The sequence below is a fragment of the Hyperolius riggenbachi genome, chromosome 4 (assembly GCF_040937935.1).
Source record: "Hyperolius riggenbachi isolate aHypRig1 chromosome 4, aHypRig1.pri, whole genome shotgun sequence".
NCBI classification, from domain to species: Eukaryota; Metazoa; Chordata; class Amphibia; order Anura; family Hyperoliidae; genus Hyperolius; species Hyperolius riggenbachi.
Window position 1 is genome coordinate 294,359,383 of NC_090649.1, and position 20,973 is coordinate 294,380,355.

The 20,973-nt window shown below is 44.1% G+C and overlaps 1 protein-coding gene across 4 annotated transcripts in view; it reads left to right on the forward strand.

The window, feature by feature from the left end:
• The window catches only part of NCOA7 (nuclear receptor coactivator 7), a 218,999-nt gene that overhangs the window by 153,895 nt on the left and 44,131 nt on the right, over nt 1-20,973 (forward strand). For 3 of the 4 annotated variants that reach the window (XM_068231466.1, XM_068231468.1, XM_068231467.1), the window contains exons 5-8: nt 1,893-2,000; nt 4,649-4,753; nt 7,872-7,997; nt 15,471-15,655. In XM_068231466.1, coding sequence (XP_068087567.1) covers nt 1,893-2,000; nt 4,649-4,753; nt 7,872-7,997; nt 15,471-15,655 — 524 coding nt within the window. Of the gene's footprint in view, nt 1-75; nt 333-1,892; nt 2,001-4,648; nt 4,754-7,871; nt 7,998-15,470; nt 15,656-20,973 lie in introns of those variants that run through there. The other variant, XM_068231470.1, reaches the window with a different exon arrangement.

Sequence of the window (20,973 nt, forward strand, 5' to 3'; positions counted from 1 at the left end):
CTAATGTCACTCCTGTGCCAGAGAGATGCACGCTGGCTTTCTCTATGAGAGGGGCTGGCGGCGGGCGGCATCGGTGACCATGGCAACAGGCACAGAGCGGAGTTAAATGTATCCACTGACTCTGCTCCCGCTCTGTCTTCCCCGGCACTGCAGCCAGCCTGGTCAGCGAGCACTGTGTGAACTGAGGCGGGGCGCAGGCAGCGTGACCACGGGCGGAAAGGCGGGCAGCCAGGCAAAACAGTCCTGCTGCTCCTTGCGCCTGCACAGACTGTCAATGACTTCCGCCCCGAGGCTCCAGCCTCGTCGGCCTCTGTGTCGGCACGGCCCTGCTGGTAACTATGCAATCCTTGGGGCTTAATGTAATCTTTGTGCTACTTCAGTGTAAGCTCTTTATTAACCACTTGAGGACCCACCCTTTACCCCCCCTTAAGGACCAGCGCTGTTTTAGCTGATCTGTGCTGGGTGGGCTCTGCAGCCCCCAGCACAGATCAGCTGGCACGCAGAACGACCAGATTGCCCCCCTTTTTTCTCCACTAGGGGGATGATGTGCTGGGGGGGTCTGATTGCTCCTGCCTGATGGGTGTTGCGGGGGGGGGGCACCTTAAAGCCCCCCTCTGCTGCGGAATTCCTCCCCTCCCTCTCCTACCTGTTCCCCCCCCCCCCCCCCCCCCCCCTGGTGATCCGCGCTGCACAGGACGCTATCCGTCCTGTGCAGCCAGTGACAGGCTGTCCCCTGTCACATGGCGGCGATCCCCGGCCGCTGATTGGCCGGGGATCGCTGATCTGCCTTATGGCGCTGCTGCGCAGCAGCGCCGTACAATGTAAACAAAGCGGATTATTTCCGCTTGTGTTTACATTTAGCCTGCGAGCCGCGATCGGCGGCCCGCAGGCTATTCACGGAGCCACCTGCCGTGAATTGACAGGAAGCAGCCGCTCGCGCGAGCGGCTGCTTCCTGATTAAGTAGCCTGCAGCAGGCGACGCAGAACTGCGTCGCTGGTCCTGCAGCTGCCACTTTGCCGACGCGCGGTATGAGTGCGCGGTCGGCAAGTGGTTAAAGAATGTGCTACTGTAACACCAGAGCTGTTGGAGTTTATTTCATAGGAAAAGGACTCCACTTTCTCACTTTATTGGGTCAGATGTGATTGTTTTAGTTATCTGCAAAGTATGTGCATGTTGTGTTTCTGTGGAGAAAAGGGGAAGCCTTACTAGATGTAATTTCCCTTTTTCTACTAGGAGATATTTTTTTGTCTTCTATTTAAAATAACTGGTCAGCACTCTGCAACTTAAAACTACCAACAAGTAGGTGGAAAAGTTATATCGAAATAAGACCTATGACAAAGGTTTATACTTGCCTGAGGCTTCCTTTCAGTTCTTTGTAGTACGTCAGCTCCTTGGTGTCCGGTCCCCTTTGTTCTCTTGCAGTCGTCTGCCCCAGTTAATGCCCTGCGATCTAACAAATCATGTTAATCTGATTTTCAGATCAAATTGCAGCCAGTGAAAAAGGGCCCTTAATTTTTCAGAGAGAGCGTGCTCTGGTCACCTGGAGGATCCCATGATCCTCCAGGTGACCAGTACCGGCAGCCACAGGGGATGCAGCAGCTGGTACAAGAACATCGTTTCACAAATACACGCACCAGCCCATCAGAAATGGGCCATTGCTTCTTCTTGTGGTCTGCTCTAATGTGTGGCCAGGCGGAAGGCTGTGACCTATCAATTTTTTTTTATTTTTTTTATAAAAAGGGCCCCTAAATAGTTTGCTCCAGTATAACTGAATGTAAAGGTAGGTAAGTAACCAACCAGTAAATCGTGCCGTTTGTGCAAAGATACATAAGATGCTCAAACTGTGCCAGAACAAGTTTAAAGTATTAATATTTATTTTCTTTATTCCTAGGCTACTAGCACAGACACTTTAAACAGCATTGCCCTAAAATTCAACATCACTCCCAATAAGCTGGTAGAACTGAACAGACTCTTCACTCACACCATCGTACCAGGACAGGTAATGTTTGCTGCTCCATATTATGATCACTTAACTGTAGGGGGGTTGGGGGAAAATAAGTTGAAGTTACTGTGCCTGCGTTGCCGTGTCCTCACTCCCTCTGCTGTCAGGGAGAGTGAGGACACAGCAACGCAGGCGCAGTGGTTTTCAGACTTTAAAGTCAGAAATTCCAGAAGTGAACCGGAGGCGGGGCCGGAGCATCGGTGAGCGGCTGTGTGGGCACAGGATGCCTGCGGGGGACCATTAGAAGCCCCAGGAAACTTCAACTCATACACACACACACACACACACACACACACACACACACACACACACACACACACACACACACACACACACACACACACACACACACACACACACACACACACACACACACACACACACACACACACACACACACACACACACACACACACACACACACACACACACACACACACACACACACACACACACACACACACACACACACACACACACACACACACACACACACACCTTTTTTTTTTTTTTTTTTTTTTTTTTTTTATAATTCAAAATCTTTATTTGCACCACTCTGACACCTACAAAGATAAAACACTCTTTCAAGCCTATGAGCATTTCAGTGCATGCTTTTCACCCTTCTCTTTTCATAACCAGGGTTATACAGGTGGCAGCCATTAGCAATTCCTCCTTTGCTGGATACCCCCTACTCCACCAGTCTGCCGGATTCTGTCCCAGCAATATGAAAGGAAGGGAGGGATTCCTCCTATAAATGTAATATATTTTATATTTGTCATCATGCAGCTGAAAAAAAGGCTGCTATTTATTACTATAATTTAGAAAATAGATTTTATTTATGAAATCTTGTATTTTTAATTTGGGTCCACTTTAGTGGTGTTATGACTCTTCTTGAAAATGACTTGGAATGGGTCAGTATTGGAATATGCTTGCTTTTATAGTTTATACCTTTTGGAAGCAAATGATAAACTGAAATGCATTTCATTTCAAAATCATATTTTCAATTACTTTAATCCTTTTTATCAGTACTTTGTGGGCAGTTTTAATCCCTAGTTCTGGCTCCAGGTGTTTGTATGTGATTTTTGTTTTCACATTGTGTGGAATAAATCCAGAATTTGCAATTCACACATCTTATTTTTGTATTCAATACCCCTTTTTTTGTGTGTATTTTATTACCTGACTGCTTGTCTGCACAGTGGTCTGTTCTGTCCAAACTCCTCCCTTCATCCAGTCCTTGCCCACATAATGTAATAATGGGGGAGGGGCGGGGCGACAAATGATGAAGACACTGGCTAGTCTTTCATCACCCCGCCAACCTTGTAATCCTAACCCTGCCCATCTCCTTGCTTTATCCAGGGACCTGTAGTGGGCAGAGGTTGCACAGGGGGTTCCAGGGGTGACTCTTCAGGAGCAGGTTCAGAGAAGGCACTTAAAGGAGAATACAGAGAGGAGACAGACTTAATTAAAATGGGAGACGGGGGTGGGGTGTTTAGGCCAGAGGCAGGCACAATGGGGACCGTAGGAAGCACTTTAATCAGGATGGGGGTGAGACGGACATAAGGAGGAGATTGTTAAAGGCGGAGACATAGGAGCCACTTTAGAGTGATGCAGAGGAAGTGCTGAAAGAGGAACATAAGTTACATTGAAGCGGCCACACGGGAGGCACTGAAGGAGTGCAGAGGAGACACTGAAGGCAGAAAGGGAGAATAGATGAGGCAATAGTGACCACTTGCATAATGAAGGGAAATAGACATGCTGAATCTCCTCAACCACCCCCATCTGCAGTGTGTGCCATCTACCGTTTGTAAGCAAATGTACCAGATCTGCATTCCCAATACCAATCTTATTGTTATGGCAGTTGGCAAAGCTTGTTTGCAAACTCGAAGGTGAATTGCTAACATGGCTTCAATTGGAGTCAGAAGTAATGCCTTCATCTGCCTAATGCTGGGAATAGACGGTACGTTTTCACCGCTCGTTTGAGCCTTTTAGATGGCTTGATTGATAATTTCCGACATGCCCGATCAATTCCGCGTTCGCCCTCGCATGGGAGACAATGGAAAAAGATAAGGAAAACGAGCAGAAAAGAGTATCGCCTGCGGAATCGAGTGGGGAATCCATCAGGCGGCAGAATCGAGCCGCGAAAACGTATCGTCTATTCCCAGCATTAGGCTGTAGACACTATGAGCGCTTGTTGAGAGCTTTTCTGACCCCAGCATTTTGAGTGTTTTTTTTTAAAAAATGCTCCCTTTGACTTGCATTAAAATTGCAGCGATTGTGATTTTTCAAAAGATTGCAACAATTTTTCCACATTTTTTTAATGCAAGTCAATGGGAGCGTGTTTTAAAAAAAAAAAAAACACTCAAAACGCTTAGGGTCAGAAAAGCTCACGGAAAGCATTGTGTGTCTACAGCCTTAGGCCTGGAACTCACTAGCAGTACATTACTAAGCCATTTTTGTAAGCGCTTGTGATTTGGAAAGCTTTTGGGTGTAATGCTATGGGTGTGATCCCACTTGAGCAATGTGATTTTATAAAAATCACCCTTGGCATTGCATTAGCACGAGCTTTTCAAATCACTAGCACGTAGAAAAGGCTGCTAGTTACATAGAAAAACTAAAAACCTTTTTTTTCCCCCTCCCGTTTTCAGGTTCTGTATGTCCCAGTATGTGAACCGCATGCCAGTGTAAAAGATTCAAATTCTGGAGTCCTTGCATCTCCTATGTCGTCAGATGCTGAATATGATAAACTTCCAGTGAGTATAGCATCTGTTGGTATTACAGTAAACCTGTTGCAGTGTGACTCTTTGCATGGGGTAGTGTTAAGTTCTGCAGACCATGCAGCAAGTCATGCTTCTTCGCATACAATGCACATTCTCTGTGATATGGCAACAGCAGTGTTTTTGTTCAGGAAATGGATGTCTGAAACTTTTTTTTTTTTAGGACATTAGGTGCGTACACACGCACTACTAAAGAGAACGACGGGGCGTTCGTTCTCCCGACAGTGCATGTGTACAATCTGTCTGCAGACTGATAAGGCCGTTTCTGTACGATCATCAGTCTGCAGACAGACTGTACACATGCACTACTGTCGAGAGAACGACTGCCCAGCGGGAGGGTCTGACGGACCCGTCGTTCTCTTTAGCAGTGCGTGTGTACGCACCTAATGTCTTGGAAACCCCATTGAGGGTATGTTTCTAACTGAAGTTTTCCACAAAAATCATGTCAGGATTGTGACTGAATGCTTTATATAAGTGCAGATGCTTAAATGGATACAAAGGCAACTCGTTATATCATAAACCTATGGCAGCCATTGTCCAAGTCACTGCAAACAGCCACAGCCCAGCTGGGTATACGCCAGCATACTGTACTTGTGTTCCTGGAGACGCACTCTATATAAGTGAATATACTGGATGGGCTTATTTCCATAAAGGTATTGGGCATATGAAAATATAGTTACAATTCTTATCTCGTTAACACAAATCATTGAAATGAGAATTCAATGGCTGTTAGGCTCCCAGCACACTGCATGCGATTCCGATTCCGTTTTTACATCCGATTTTTAATAGTTACTGCATGCTCTTTTTTTTTTTTTTTTTTTTTTTTTTCTCCTTGATTATATTCAGGGAAAATCGGAATTGAAAATTTGGAAACGGAATCTCTAAACGGATTTGCAGTGTGCAGGGAGCCTAATATGTAATTTGTGATTATTTATAAGTGAGGGCTCGTTTCCACTGTTGCGGTGCGGAATCGCCTGGATTCCACCGCGGACGAAATCGCATGCGGATGCGTTTCTGCATGCTGTTGTCCCCGCGATTTCGCATGGCTAAGAAGCAGGCGAAATTAACCATGTCACTGCCTGTGTAAATCTCAATAACATTACATGCGAAATTGCATGTGAAATCGCGGGGAAAACCGCATGACAAAGCCGCATGCGATTTCCCTATTAAAAGCATTGCGGGCGATTCGCCCACATTCCAGCCGCACGCGAAATCTGACGGCTCTGCCGTGCAAATTTCCCCCGCACACCAAAACGCACCCGCACAAGTGGAAACAATCCCATCCACTTGTATTGCCTATGCGAATCCGCATGCGGTGTCCGCATGCAGATTCGCTATAGTGGAGACGAGCCCTAAAAGTATTCAAATAATGCATTTGAGAACTTTCTGATTTGCCGTAGAAGTTCAAAAGTTAGTCAGCTAGCTCCATGTCCCAGGACCATGGATATGCTGTACGACCACTGGCTTGCTTTTAGGAGCTCCAACTTAGGCAAGCTGCTAGCTCTGTACTTATAATTTGGTAAATACTGCAAGGAGTAATGAAAACCTTTATTACTTTTAAGGTTCATATAAAACATTAGCATTCCACATGGCTTTCAACAGAAACTGGGAGATCGGGACTATCAATTTGTTGCCTGGCAGTGGATCGGCAGCATGGTGGTATAGTGGTTAGCGCTCTCGCCTTGCAACGCTGGGTCCCTGGTTCGAATCCCAGCCAGGTCAACATCTGCAAGGAGTTCCTATGTTCTCCCCGTGTCTGCATGGGTTTCCTCCGGGTACTCGGGTTTCCTCCCACATCCCAAAAACATACAGATAAGTTCATTGGCTTCCCCCTAAATTGGCCCTAGACTACGATACATACACTACACAATACATACACAGACCAAGGACTATGGTAGGGATTAGATTGTGAGCCCCTCAGAGGGACAGTTAAGTGACAGTACAAAATAGTCTGTACAGCGCTGTGGAAGATGTCGGCGCTATATAAATACATAATAATAATATGACACCTGCAGAAAGGTGTGGCCGGTCTCATAGCAACTGTACTAAAAATGTACAAAGCTTAAAGTGTACCAGAGATTTAAAAATAGCAAGAATCTATACTTACCCGGGGCTTCCTCCAGCCCCATAAACATGTCTGAGTTCTTTGTCGTCCTCCCGCGGTCTGCTGTTCAGCCGCGATCAGCCCTTGTAACTGGCTCAGTAGGGTCCAGTCTGGGTCTTCTGCGCATGCGCAGACCTCCCATGCATGTGCAGTAGATCCGGACGTATGTGACTGAGCCAGTTACCTGGGCTGATCGCGGCTGAATGGCAGACGGAGGATGCCAAGGAACTCAGACATGTTTATGGGGCTGGAGCAAGCCCCGGGTAAGTATCAATTCTTGCTATTTTTAGATCTCTAGTTTACTGCAGTCAAAATAACATAATAAAAAAGTGCTTTATTTTTACAATAATTACAGTATTTATAAATGATTTAGTCAGTGATTGCCCATTGTAAAATCTTTCCTCTTCCTGATTTGCATTCTGACATTTATCACATGGTGACATCTTTACTGCTGGCAGGTTATGTCTGTAGAAAGAGATGATGTAAAAATAGACAGTTGGAAACGGCTGTTATTTCCCATAATGCAACAAGGCTCCCACAGTGTGATGTCAGCATTCTAGTCCTGATATCACACAGTGGGAGGGGTTTCACCACAATATCAGCCACACAGAGCCCCCTGATGATCTGTTTGAGAAATGGAAAAGATTTCTCATAGGAAAAGGGCTACTGATTGGGATGAAGTTCAATAATTGGTTATGGTTCCTCTTTAAGTTGCCATGAAGAGCCAATTGTGCTTACTACTAGTTTTGAAAAATATTAGCTGACTGCAGGTAGACAAGTTAATGGATACAAAATAGACATGGAAAGGGTGTTTCAATACACATAGTTTCTGTTTTGTATTTAATTTTTGTTTGAAAGTGGAATTAACCTTTAAATGAAATCTTGGCAATTTTGAATTCTACTCACTGTGTAAAACATGACTGAGGTGCAGCAGTACCATTGTTACAAAGTTTAAGGTTATTTAGCAGAATGTGTAATTTACAATTTCAGGATGCAGACTTGGCAAGGAAAGCTGAGAAACCAATAGAAAGGGTATTGTCCTCCACCTCAGAAGAAGAGGAACCCATAGTTGTGAAATTCCTGAAAATGAACTGTAGATACATCACGGATGGGAAGGTACGTAGGTCACTGAGCGCACAGTCTTTGTCTTTTGTCTCTCATGGTGTTGGACAGGGCAGTGAAGTGAAAACTGATGGAATGAGACTACACTGCTTTCCTATGGGCCAGTTATGATTTCTCTGTTCTGCTTTCATCCATTGATGTTTGCTGTGGGAAAAAATCTGACCACACACATTTTTCTGGACAGAGAATTGTGTTGGCATTTGTTTGATACAAACACAATAGATCCTTACAGCAGTACATCACATACCTCCAATATGTACAGATGTGGTAGCAGCCTACTATAGGGGGAGCCCAGCCTCTGAGTAGACTGTAACTTTCAAAAGCTGGTGCCTCTCTCTTCTCTCCCACCCTAAGTGGCACAACCTCCTCTGCATTTCCATAAAGCCAGGGAAGTGACTTGATCTTTGGCCAGCTCTGTGTACAATTTAGGCTTTGTAGACTTTGAAACCCTTCCCACCTCTGGTGACCTTTATTTCACTTGTTGACCTTGTTCTGCTGACCTATATTAACGTATATCAATTGAAATGGAAAAAAAAAGTACATTAGCAGCCTGAAACCTACACAGGAGGCCCGAGCTGCAGTAAGGTTGAGTCATTCCGGAAGTACCTTGCACACCTCATAGCACTACCCTGTATTGAAGCTTGTGTTCACATCAAGCAACAATGTTTTTTTCTGGTCCTGTGTAGGTTTGCTGCCACAGCTTATTTTGAACGTTTTAAATGGAACCTAAACTGAGAGGGATATGGATGTTTCCTTTTAAACACCACCAGTTGCCTGGCAGTCCTGCTGATCTATTTGCTGCAGTAGTATCTGGATCTCACACCTGAAACGAGCATGCAGCTAATCCAGTCTCTGACTTCAGTCAGTGCACCTGATCTGCATGCTTGTTGAGCGGCTGTGTCTAAAGGTGCATACACACATCAGACTATAGTCTTTGGAAAAGGCAAGATCACAGACCAATCTTACCACCTTCCATGTAGTATGAGAGCCATACTCTACACCAGGCTTTCTCAACCAGGGTTCCCTGGAACCCCAGGGTTCCTTGAGTACTCTGCAGGGGTTCCTTGGCATTTTCCCCCATCGTGGGGGAAGTATATAGAGCACACTATAATAGGTGATACTGTAACAGGAACCACTAAATTGGGAGGTCAGGAGACAGTATAACGAGTGGCAGTGTAATAGGGGGTAGTGAAATAAACAGCCACACATACTTTTAAAGACCATGCTTCCTCCAAAATAATTACAGGGGTTCCTTGAGATCAAAAAATTGTTTGCAGGGGTTCCTTGAGATCAAAAAGTTATTTGCAGGGTTCCTCCAGGGTAGAAAGGTTGAGAAAGGCTGCTCTACACAGTCTATTCTATGGAGCTGAACTCCCCATCAGACAGAAATCTTTGCAAGATGCTGCACACAAACCTGCTGCACACACTCAAAAGATCAGTAGCTGCAAAAGCTCTGTTCCTGCCAAAAATCCATTCTTGCAAATTGCAGTGATAGTCTATGATATCTGCAGATCATCATACACACATGATTTAACTGACATTCATCTGCAGATCAGATCCACCAGGATGGATTTTCAGATCTGCAGATGATTGCTTGATCTACAGATGAATGTCAGTTAAATCATGTGTGTATAATGATCTGCAGATCTCATAGAATATCATTGCAATTTGCAGGAATGGATTTTTGGCAGGAACAGATCTTTTGCAGATACTGATTTTTTTTTTTTTTTTTTTTTTTTTTTTTTTTTTTGTGTCTGTACAGCATCTGTGTGTGCAGCATCTTGCAAAGATTTCTGTCTGATGGGGAGTTCAGCTCCATAGAATAGACTGTGAAGGTATGGCTCTCATACTACATGGAAGGGGGTAAGATTGGTCTGTGATCTTTCATTTTCCAAAGACTATAGTCTGATGTGTGTATGCACCTTACGGCTACTTACACACTGACGTTGCGTTAGGTACTACGTTAAGGTTGCATAACGTGCACCTAACGCAACGTATGGTGGTGCGGGAGAGGACGCTAGAGTGAGCCGCGTTAGGCGGCTCTATCCGCATAAGGTCTCCCAGGGTGGCGCTGATTGGCCGGCGGGACCACGTGATGTGGAGCGAGACACTCCGCATCACGTGGTCCCGTCGGCCAGTCAGCGGCCGCCAGTGCAGTGCATATTAAGTAGCCATGTGCACGGCTACTGTAGCGGCATCTCCCCGCCTCCTCTCCGCCCCCCACTGAGCATGTGCAAACAGTCTAACGCGGCTAAAGCCGCTAGAACGCACAGCATGCTGCACTTTCACTACAACGTGCAGCGTTACATGTAACGCAACGTGGGCAGTGTGAACAGCCCACTTGTGTTACATTGCTGTGCATTGGGGGAGCGTTACAGGCTGCACTAACGTGCGCCTGTAACGTCCCTGTGTGGAAGCAGCCTAAAAGTATTAGAGACTCAGGATCAGCAGGAGAGTCAGGCAACTGGTATTATTTTGAAAGTAAAAATCCATATCCTTTTCAGTTTAGGCTCCCTTTAAGCTTTTGATTAGCTGCTGTCAGATTGGTTTTGAAATGCCTTGAGGAGAATTTGATAAAAGTAGACCTGAACTCTTGCACAGGACAGAAGAAAAACACAGAGAAATACACCCTGTATCTATTTAGAGATTCTAGCCTGTCTAATTTCCCCCTCATCTGTGACTAAGCACAAGTTGTAATGTGATGCCTCACCTGTTTCAGCTGACTGCCATGGCAGAGAGGCTAGTTTCAAAGCTGATGCCGTTAGCAATATATCTGCTTCCATGAAAGCAGGGAGTAGAAACACTGCGGATTTATTTTAGGATTTGTATCCGCTGTAAGGCCCAGTGCACACTGGGCAAATCCGCCGGCCGCATCCGCTTGAAAATCCGCGTGGCTAATGTATCTCTATGGGCTGGTGCACACCGGCGGTTTGAGGTTTTTAGCAAACCGCAAACGTGCCTCTTGCTGCACGTTTGCGGTTTGCTTAAAACCTCAAACCGCCAGTGTGCACCAGCCCATAGAGATACATTAGCCACACGGATGTGGATGCGGCCGGCGGATCACATACAAAAGCTGCTCGGTGTGCACCCGGTAAATTTGGCTCTCTGCTCCCAAAACCGCTAGCGTTTTGACGATCTGCTAGCGGTTTTGGTATGCACTGGGCCTTTGGGCTGGTGCCCACCAAGCGTTTTTTGGTAGCGTTTTCAAAACCGCTGCCACCTGTGAAAACGCTTGGCTAATGTATCTCAATAGGATGGTGCACACCAGTGGTTTGAGGTTTTTAGCAAACCGCAAATGTAGCTCCTGCAGCATTTTTGCGGTTTGCAGATGCGTTTCTGCCTCAAAGTATAGGAAAAGCTCAAACCTCCCTGAAAAACACTAGATCAGTGTGGTTTTTCCAGGCGTTTTTTACAGTAGCTGTTTAGTAACAGCTTTACTGTAACAATATATGAAATCTGCTACACACAAATGAGCCAGAAAACGCTAGGCATGTTTAGAAAATCTCTAAACATGCCTAGAATCGCTCTGAAAATCTGCTTCAAAAACCTCTAGCGTTTTGCAGATCTGATAAAGGTTTTTGGTGTGCACTGGCCCTAACAAATGTTGTTGTTGTTTTAAAGGTTATGCTGTTGCGTATCTTTTAACATAGAGGAAGTGCAGTGATAAAGCAAGTCCCAAGGCACTCTGGAATCAAGCAGTGTGCTAAAGGGACTAGGTAAAGATGTCTCACCCAGCAGACAACCCTATTCCACATCCTGTGTAAGCAGGAGTAAGTTAACATCACTAATTGGTTGGCGTTGATATAAAGGGATACTTAAGTGAAGGAGGAAAAATGAGTTTAACTCACCTGGGGCTTTCCTCAGCCCCCTGCAGCCGATCGGTGCCCTCGCAGCCCCGCTCTGATGCTCCTGGACCCACCGGCGGCGACTTCCGGTTTTGCCGTCACCGGCCGACAGGCATGGGAACGCGAGTGATTCTCTGCGTTCCCAGCCATAATATCGCCCCCTATGCTGCTATTGCGGCCAGGAGCATCAGAGCGGGGCTGCGAGGGCACCAATCGGCTGCAGGGGGCTGAGGAAAGCCCCAGGTGAGTTAAAACTCATTTTTCCTTCTTCACTTAAGTATCCCTTTAAATGTTTTACATTTTAAAGGACAACGATTGGCAAACAGTTTTATTACTCTGTATTATGGTTCACATTACCACTAGTGCTAGGGGCACTTTATTTACTCCCAAAATTCTCTCTCTCTATCTGCTTTCAAATAATCCTGTAGGGCTCATTCACACTAGGTGTTTTTTGGATTTATTTTTTTAAGCGCAGGCGATTTGTACGAATCGCCCTAAAAGCGCTTTCGCTATGCTTTCCAATTAGAGGGTTCTAATTGGGGCTCTCAGTTTGCTTGTCGCTGACAAAAGCGCTGCATGTACCATTTTCAGGGTGATTTGCCCGGAATGGAAGGTATAGGGAAATCAGAAAGCGCTTTGTATAGCTTTTTTTTTTTTTTTTTTTTCCCCCAGGGCTTTAATGAATGCATTGTATTTATTCATTCCCGGGGGCAAAGTAATCACTTCCTGACTGATGTCAGGAGGCGATTAAAATACTTTGCTCTGCTAAAGCGCTTATAACATGCAGAGCGATTTGAAAAAAGAAGAAAATTGCCCAGCGCGGGCAAGAGTGCAAGTGGAACGCAATGTGAACGAGGCCTCACTCCTCTGATAGCTCACAAATATACTTCACTGTGTTCCCTTCACAGCATACAGGAGAGTCTGAGGGAAACAAGTTGATCTGAGGAGGTAACAGGTAGCTAGGTGTGCTGTAATATAACTAGCAGTCAGGTAGTGTATGCACCACTCCTGACTGGCTGCTTGTGTGTTCTGCTGGTAATACACAATGAGATTTTTCAACAGTTTTAGGCCTGGAACCCACTGAAATCAGCAAACGCGAAACGCTACCGCTAGCGGTTTTTCTGAGCGGTTTGCAAGCGGATTAATGCGCGTTTTCGGTCGCGTTTTGCAACATTGTATTTTTTTGCTCAGCGGTTGCGTAGGGTTTTGCGTTTTTATCCTGATTGGTCCTGTGAATTATTTTTCATTTTGTTACAGTGTGCTGAACCGCAAAACGCTAGCAAAACCGTTCAGTTTAGGTTTTGCTGAGCGTTTCCGCTAACGTTTCAATACTTTACATTGAAGCGCTAACGCTCCCAAAATGCTGCAGGTCCTGCGTTTGCGTTTCTGGGAAACGCAAACCCTCCTGTGGAAGTTGACCCATCCATTAACATTAGCCCAGCGTTTTGGCAAAGTGCTAGCGTATCGCAGCTCTGCCAAAACGCTGCCAAAAGCGCTCCTGTGGGTTCCAGCCCTTACTGTCCGATCGATTTTGTGATTGTTTTTCTGATGGATTTCCATTCACTTCTATGAGAAATCGATCAGAAAAATTATCAAATAGATCGGACCTGTCGGAAATTGTCTATCGAACCATTTATCTGCCCAAAAAAATCTCATGGTATATTCCCAGCATTACACTTCTTGCTCTGCAGCACAAATCTTTCAAAGCACTCCCTGCTGTGTGCTGTCCATGCTGGGAGGGAAACCTTGTTCAAAAAGGCAATAGGCTCTATTCACAATGAGTTACCGCATGAGTTAAATTAGGTACTGATAAATAATGACCAAAATATCTCCATTTTGAAATTCACAATTTATTTTTTCTCCCTAAATTACCACATGTGGTAATTACCTCAAAATTGTATCTCCAGTTTGAGATTCTCAATTGAAAAGTTGGTGTTAAGGATTTGTTTATCACCTACAAATAGTAGGTGATGATTTTCACTTCTCTGCTTTTGGCCTTCAGGATGGAGCCTTTTGAGCTTTCTTTGCTCGAGTTTGTCAATTTTACATAGAAGGCAGAGCAGACAAGTGTCTAATCTCAAGGCGCACTTTCAGACCTTGTACAGTCTTTTAGATGGTTTTGTAGATGCCGAGTATGAAATTAATCCCTGGTCTAAAAGATAAGCAACAGCATAATAACATTTAAAGAAAAACATTTTTGTTACAGCTGATACAAATCTAACAAAAAATCTCTAGCGTGTGTACTTCCTGCTTTCATGGAAGCAGACATAGGGTTAACATCCTGTGTTTACACATTAGCTGCTCTGCTGAGGCAGCCAGCTGGCACAGCTGAGAGCTCAAATTACAGTTGTGATTATTCACAGATGAGGGGGAATTAGACAGGCTAAAGTATATACATACAGGGTGCATTTATATATGTTTTCATTCTGTCCTCGCCAAAAGTTGAGGTCCCACTTTAAATGTGACAAGCTTTCCTGGGTCGTCTCTGTGTAATGGGGGGCAAGCATATGGGCTGCCCTACAGTGGTCAAAAAAAACCTTTTTTTTTTTTTTTTTTTTTTTCCGTACATATTATCACCTGTATTATCACCTGTTTTATCACCTTTTTTACCGCACTTTTATCAAACCTTTTATCACACTCAAAAAAATCGGTAATTATCACTGGAGGTAATTTTTCACCTAAAAAGGTTACCGCACATGGTTTTGTGAATAGAGCCCATTGTCATTGTCGTGTTTTTTTTTGTTTGTTTTTTTTTTTGTTTTTTTCCCAGTCAGATAAGTGAAAGACGATAGACACACATTGCTGGAAACTTGACCCCCTTACCATCACCTGAAAAATATTTTCAGCTAGGTGATTACTAGATTATACATTGAGTTGACGGCAACCCCCCTTTGCAGGAACATGGTCCAGTCCTGCAGAGCCGTATTTGGATTGTACAGCACAAAGACAGAACTTTGTGAGGAAAGAAATGGCTGTTAGTACTTGTGGTAATGTGTGCCCTAACATATAGCATTTAAAAAAAAAAGAAAAAAAAAAAGGGGTGATGTTTGCAGAATTAATGGATAATTTGTCCCTAAGGAAATTTTTTCCCTCTGTCCCCCGTAACACCTAAAAGGTCCCCGGGATCATCCTCTGGTCGGCCGGGTCAATCTTCACTGTGCAGCCGCTGGCTGGGCTGCGCGCGTCCTACATCGCATGCGTATGTTATGCGTAGTGACATCATGCGCAGGGCGCTGTAGGACGCGCACAGTCCAGCCTGCACAGTGAAGAGCGACCCAGCTGACCAGAAGAAGCTCCCAGGGGGCTAAGAGGAGAACGGAGGGAGCGGTAGGCATCAGCACAGGTAAACGTATATGCTTCCTTTTTTGATGTGGGAGCTTTATTTGCCACTTTTAAGAACTGATGCTCACTCAAGGAGGAAGATTGTTTTTGTTTTGTTTATATGGTGTCCTAAATCTAATTCAAGATACTTTTCCTGTTTGTGTTCAGATTTCTATGGTTAAACCAACCGTAACTGACAGAATGCAAGCCCAGTTACTAGAACAAACCAAGCTAGAATGGTAGATATCTCTAATGCACCCACTTAAAAAATTTTTTTACTTCAATTTATTTTTCCCTCCAGGGTGTTGTGGGTGGAGTTATGATTGTCACGCCAAACAATGTGATGTTTGACCCCCATAAATCGGATCCCCTGGTCATTGAGAACGGATGTGAGGAGTATGGTCTCATCTGCCCCATGGAAGAAGTTGTTTCTATTGCACTTTATAGTGATATTTCACACATGAAGATAAAAGATGCACTGCCATCGTAAGTAATTTTATTACACTTCAGCAAAGAGTGGAGAAAGGCTCATCCACTGGTGGTCACTATAAAGCTTTGTCAGTGAGTGTTTAAAGTCAATCTGGGCTGTTTCAAGAGTTCTTGGCTATACTGCCAGTGCTAGAGATATGCCTTTGCCAATTCTGTGTATAGAAACTGTATGTAATCAGGCTCTTGCATGAATGTTTGGCTGCAAGTCCTGAATTGTGCTGTGTATATGGGGAGAGTTTTGTGTGTACAGTACTTTGCTTTCAGTACAGCACTGCAAACATGAAATTGTTCCATGAGCTCGCATGCTCGACTTGGCATTGTTCCCTGAGATTGCCTTTCAGTGGTGGCTAGCTAGCATGAAGAGACATGACAAATTACATCTTACCAGTAGCGTAACAATAGGGGGTGCAGAGGTTGCGACCGCATCGGGGCCCCTGGACTCATCCCTCTTATTAGCTTTTCTTTGGTGCTATGCTGGTAATGAGCACCTCTATATGTGCATTGCATAGTAGTAAGCCGTAACAAACTGTTTCCTTAGTCTGATAATCTGACACTGCAGCTGTCCTTGGTAGGTTTGGGGTCTTTGTTAATAGAGAGCTTGGGGTCCCATATAAAACCTGCACTAGGGACCAAGCTCCTTAGTTCTGCCCCTGCAACTTGCTTACAAATTTCATGTTGGTAAACTAAAGCACTTTGGATTATGGGACGTTAATGAGAAATAAGTTGCAGCTTTAAAGATTACACAGAGGCAGATTCCAAAAATCAAATCTCAGCTGGGATGCTATCAAATAGATTATTTTTTAATGTCTCTATGGGTTTTCCTTAGGTCTCGGTTTTCCGCTCGCGTTCCAAAAACATTCCCCTCTCCCAATAATTGGCCTTGGTCTATGGTACTATATTGTGACCTCCTGATGGATAGTGATGTGACTGTGCACTCTTGTGCTGCAGAGGATGTCCGTGTTCTAGAAGGGCATAATATGTATCACACAAACATCTTGGGTAGTCAAGGGCTATGCTGGGAATACACCATGAGATTTTTTGGGCAGATAGATAGGTTTGATAATTTCTGAAATGTCTGCTCTGATTTTTCGATTATTTTTCTGACCCATTTCTTAAAGAAGTGAATGGAAATAGATCTGAAAAATGATCGGACAGTAAATCTGCTGAAAAATCTCATTGTGTATTCCCAGCATAACACCTGAGGAAGAGCTCCACCCAAAAAACATGTAGTGTCACTTTTGCTCATAGTGCAGCAACATGTTTTTCAAGCCTGTGTTTGTAGTTTCCAAGGGGTTGATGCTCTAACCGCAGGTAGTAATGCCATGAGCCGGCAGAGCACGGCAATATTACTGGTTCTACCGCCAGCTGTGGGTTCTGGGTTCTAATTGCATAGTGCACAGTACACTGCTAATGATAGTAATATTGCTGTGTTTTGCCTGTGCGTGGCAGTGTTACCAGCAGTTAGTGCATCATACCCACCCCGATTTCTCATATCCAGGGAGTTCTTATATATAGGCTGCCGGTTAGTGAGCTGCCAGTTCATTGATCAGCTGCTTGCATAGTTTCTCACCGTGGGTGAGTGGAAGTTTGCATGTTCTAGATTAGTGAAGTCTGTGTTAATCAATTATATCACTCTGAAAAGAAATAATGCGTGGATGTCTCCATAGTCCTCATTGTTTGTGAAACCAAGATACATTGGGCCAGTTCTGGAATCTAGGGAGTCTCTAGTCTGGAAAATATATATGCAGCCTGAACTCCTGTCTTCTGTGCTTCTTCCAGGTCCGTGACTTGCTAGGCTGCTAGCAACGATAAGAATGATAGCAACATAGGTTGCACCATAATTTTGCAATGGCAGATTCCCATAGTCATGTCCTTCGAGATGATACTTAAATGGAGTTGGCCAACTACTGCTGTATCTGGGTTTAGTGTGTGTCTGTGTGTCTGTGTGTCTGAAAAGTACTTCTTCTAATGCAACATTTTTTTTTTATTTTATGGTACCTGTGTATTTTTTTTTTTTATACACTGCTCCTTTTATAGATCTTCAGCAATTGAATTCGCTAGCAACTAAATCACTGGCAAGCAGTTATTCCACCACTTTCTGAGCTGTGATTCAAGTAAAATGCCAGCAGAGGACACAATAGGCCACATGTACAGCTTTAGCAAAGATGAAATTTGGTCATGCATATTGACTAACCATGTACAACCACAGCTGTTCCAGCTGTGCCAAAATGGTGGTGGAGGGGGGTGCAGTTCTAACTTTGCCTTCTCTGACTAAGCTGAGGGTGATGTATGCAGAATAGTGTGTTGTGGCTTTTTAGGGTTCCCAGAAGATAAGGAGCATGTATAAATATATGTACAGCCACCTTTTTCCTTCGGTACCTTTTCAAATCTTCATTGTTCACCCTTAATTGTTCACCCTTAAACAATGCTGAATATCTGATCATGCCACTGAAAAAAAAATGTCCTCAACCTGCGGGAAGCCGATTCAATCAAATTGATGTAATTGGCCTATATTGATTAGATGCTCTACTTTTGAACGTTTCTAGCCCCACCCTTCCCTGCTGCCCTCTGCTTACAGACCCCAGGATACACACTTGCATTCCTAGTTCCAGGACATACTTTATAAACCAACCTGAGGGCCACATCCAGATAAGGCACCAAAATCAACCAAACACATGCACCTACTCTTTCTCTTACTTCTTTTCTGTCTCTGTCATTAAAAAGCACAGGTATTCGTAACATTGCTTTATCACGTTTAAAGGGACTCCGAGCAGTGCAGAAACTATGGAAAGATGCATATCATTTTAAAGCTCTCTTTCTCCTCTTTCCAATGATATATAAACCACCGCCCTACGCCTTTTAGTTTTCGCCATTTTCGCGATTGAAATTGCCGCGGCCGCGATTATAATCACGAAAATAGAGAAAACTAAAAGGCGTAGGGCGACGATTTAGGTGTCGCCAGAAAGAGGAGAAAGAGAGCTTTAAAATGATATCCATCTTTCCATAGTTACATTGTATTACACAGGGCGACACTTTCCCCAGTGTCAGCAGCTTCATTCAGCAGAATGAAGCTGCTGACTTTAGGAAAAAGTCGCCCTGTGTAATACAATGTAACTATGGAAAGATGCATATCATTTTAAAGCTCTCTTTCTCCTCTTTCTGGCGACACCTAAATCGTGGCCCTACGCCTTTTAGTTTTCTCTATTTTCGCAATTTAAATCGCGGCCAGGGCAATTTCAATCGTGAAAATAGCGAAAACTAAAAGGCGTAGGGCGGCAGTTTATATATCATTGGAAAGAGGAAAAAGAGAGCTTTAAAATGATATGCATCTTTCCATAGTTTCTGCACTGCTCGGAGTCCCTTTAAGCTATGTGGGCACTTACAAGCCTTCTGTGTTTTACCTATGGTAGTACCACTAGTGTTCTTAATAGCAGGACATGCATTGTAGATAAGCACAACATAAAATTGTAGGTGGTGCCAGGTTACAGAATGGAAACCAGCCCTGCCACAGCCTATTGCAGAATCTGCCTTGGTAATATAAATAAATAAATAAATGCAGGTAAGTGTCCGAATGGCTTAGACCATGCTATAACAATGTATGTGAGCAGTACCTTTGTTATGACGACTAGAGATTGTTGCAGCCAGCTGGACTACCTGGAGTGTCTGCCTGTGTTTTTGTTTGCTTTGTTTTTTAGTTTTACAGGTTGCCTACCTACTTTAAGAACAAGATTTTTATTTTTTCTTTCCTTGCTGGATAATTTAATTTATATGAAGATGGATATGACAAGAGAAGTGTAAGGAACAGGAACTGTTGGGTCTTACCACTGGAGTCTCCTAACTATACAAAGACAATATTGGCCTCAATTCACCAAGCTTTATCAAACACTTTACCGAACATTTGATAATTTTACCTCATGGGTAAAATCTTATTTTGAATTCACTAAGGTGTTATAGATTTATTGAACGTTTTATCGATAAAACATTCGATAAATCTATAACACCTTAGTGAATTCAAAATTAGATTTTACCCATGAGGTAAATTATCAAACGTTTGATAAAGTGTATCAAACAGCTTAGTGAATTGAAGCCAATGTCTGGCTTACCCTGTCATACTGGCCACTAGAATATTACACTGGGTGTTTTGAAGATGCTGTATCACGGTGCACGTATTAGTACGCCACGAGCGAGTTGGGCACCGAATGACTGCTATCCCTGTTGCAGCTAAACTCCCCGGCTGCGCTAAATACTATTCCACCTCCAATTGGTCAAAACCACCTGCTTTATCACGCCCACTGTGAAGCTTCAATTCTAATGAGAAGTTGAGATTCCCAGACGTGTAAAGTAAACTGTGTGGGGGGTGGGTGTCAATTTCTACTTTTACTTTACTTAGGGCTTCCTCCAGCCCCCATAGCCTTACAAGTCCCTCCATCTTTTCTTGGCTCACTCTGTTGTGCCGCTGTGTCCCTCCAAAAGATTGCCTATTGTGGGCTACCACGCATGCGTGTACAGAGTGCTCCCAGCCACTAGAGCCAGATCAAGGAGGTACACAACTGGGGCTGCATATGCGCATTAGTCCACAACTGGTCCAGTCAGTGAGCTTTTGGAGGGGCAGAACAGAGCGGACCGGGAGGAAGCCAGGGAATTTTGAAAGCTACAAAGGTTTGAAGAAGCCCCAGGTAAGTAAAATGGAACTTTTTGGGGGTTTTTTTCTCCCGTCTCAGGTACACTTTAAGTCCTGAACACCCTAGACTGTTGAGCCCATGTGGCTGGTTAGGGCTGCCAAGAATCTTGCCTCTGCCAGGAATCTAGCATGTTTACAGCAGCCCCCAATGAGTTGGAGATTGATATGCTACGCCCAGATCTGTCACTTGATATCTTCTGGCCAGGTGTGTACGAGGCTGTTGATGGGAAGTTGCATACTTTGTAGGGTGAAGTAAATGGACACAGTCTAGTATCCCTGGTTTAAGAATTTACTAACCAAATGGAAGTAGAAGTAGAATCCTTGGGAGGGGGAGGGGGGGGTGGATACTAGAATTTTTAAACACACTTTGGGCCTGATCAGCTACACTGCGGTAACGTTTTCATGGGCAGGGAGCAGGATTTATTGGCTAACATAATTCTGTCTGAACCATTTTGTCACTTGATTAAATCATCGGTTATGTCCTTCATAGATCATTTATTTTTGTTTCTTCATGAGTTCTGCCATGAGTTTTTCTCAGCTTCCTGTATTCAGTATCTTATCATTTTGTAATCCCATTTTTATTTTGTTTTCAGTTTTATGTTTAAGTTCTTTTGTGTTAATTCATATTTTTGTT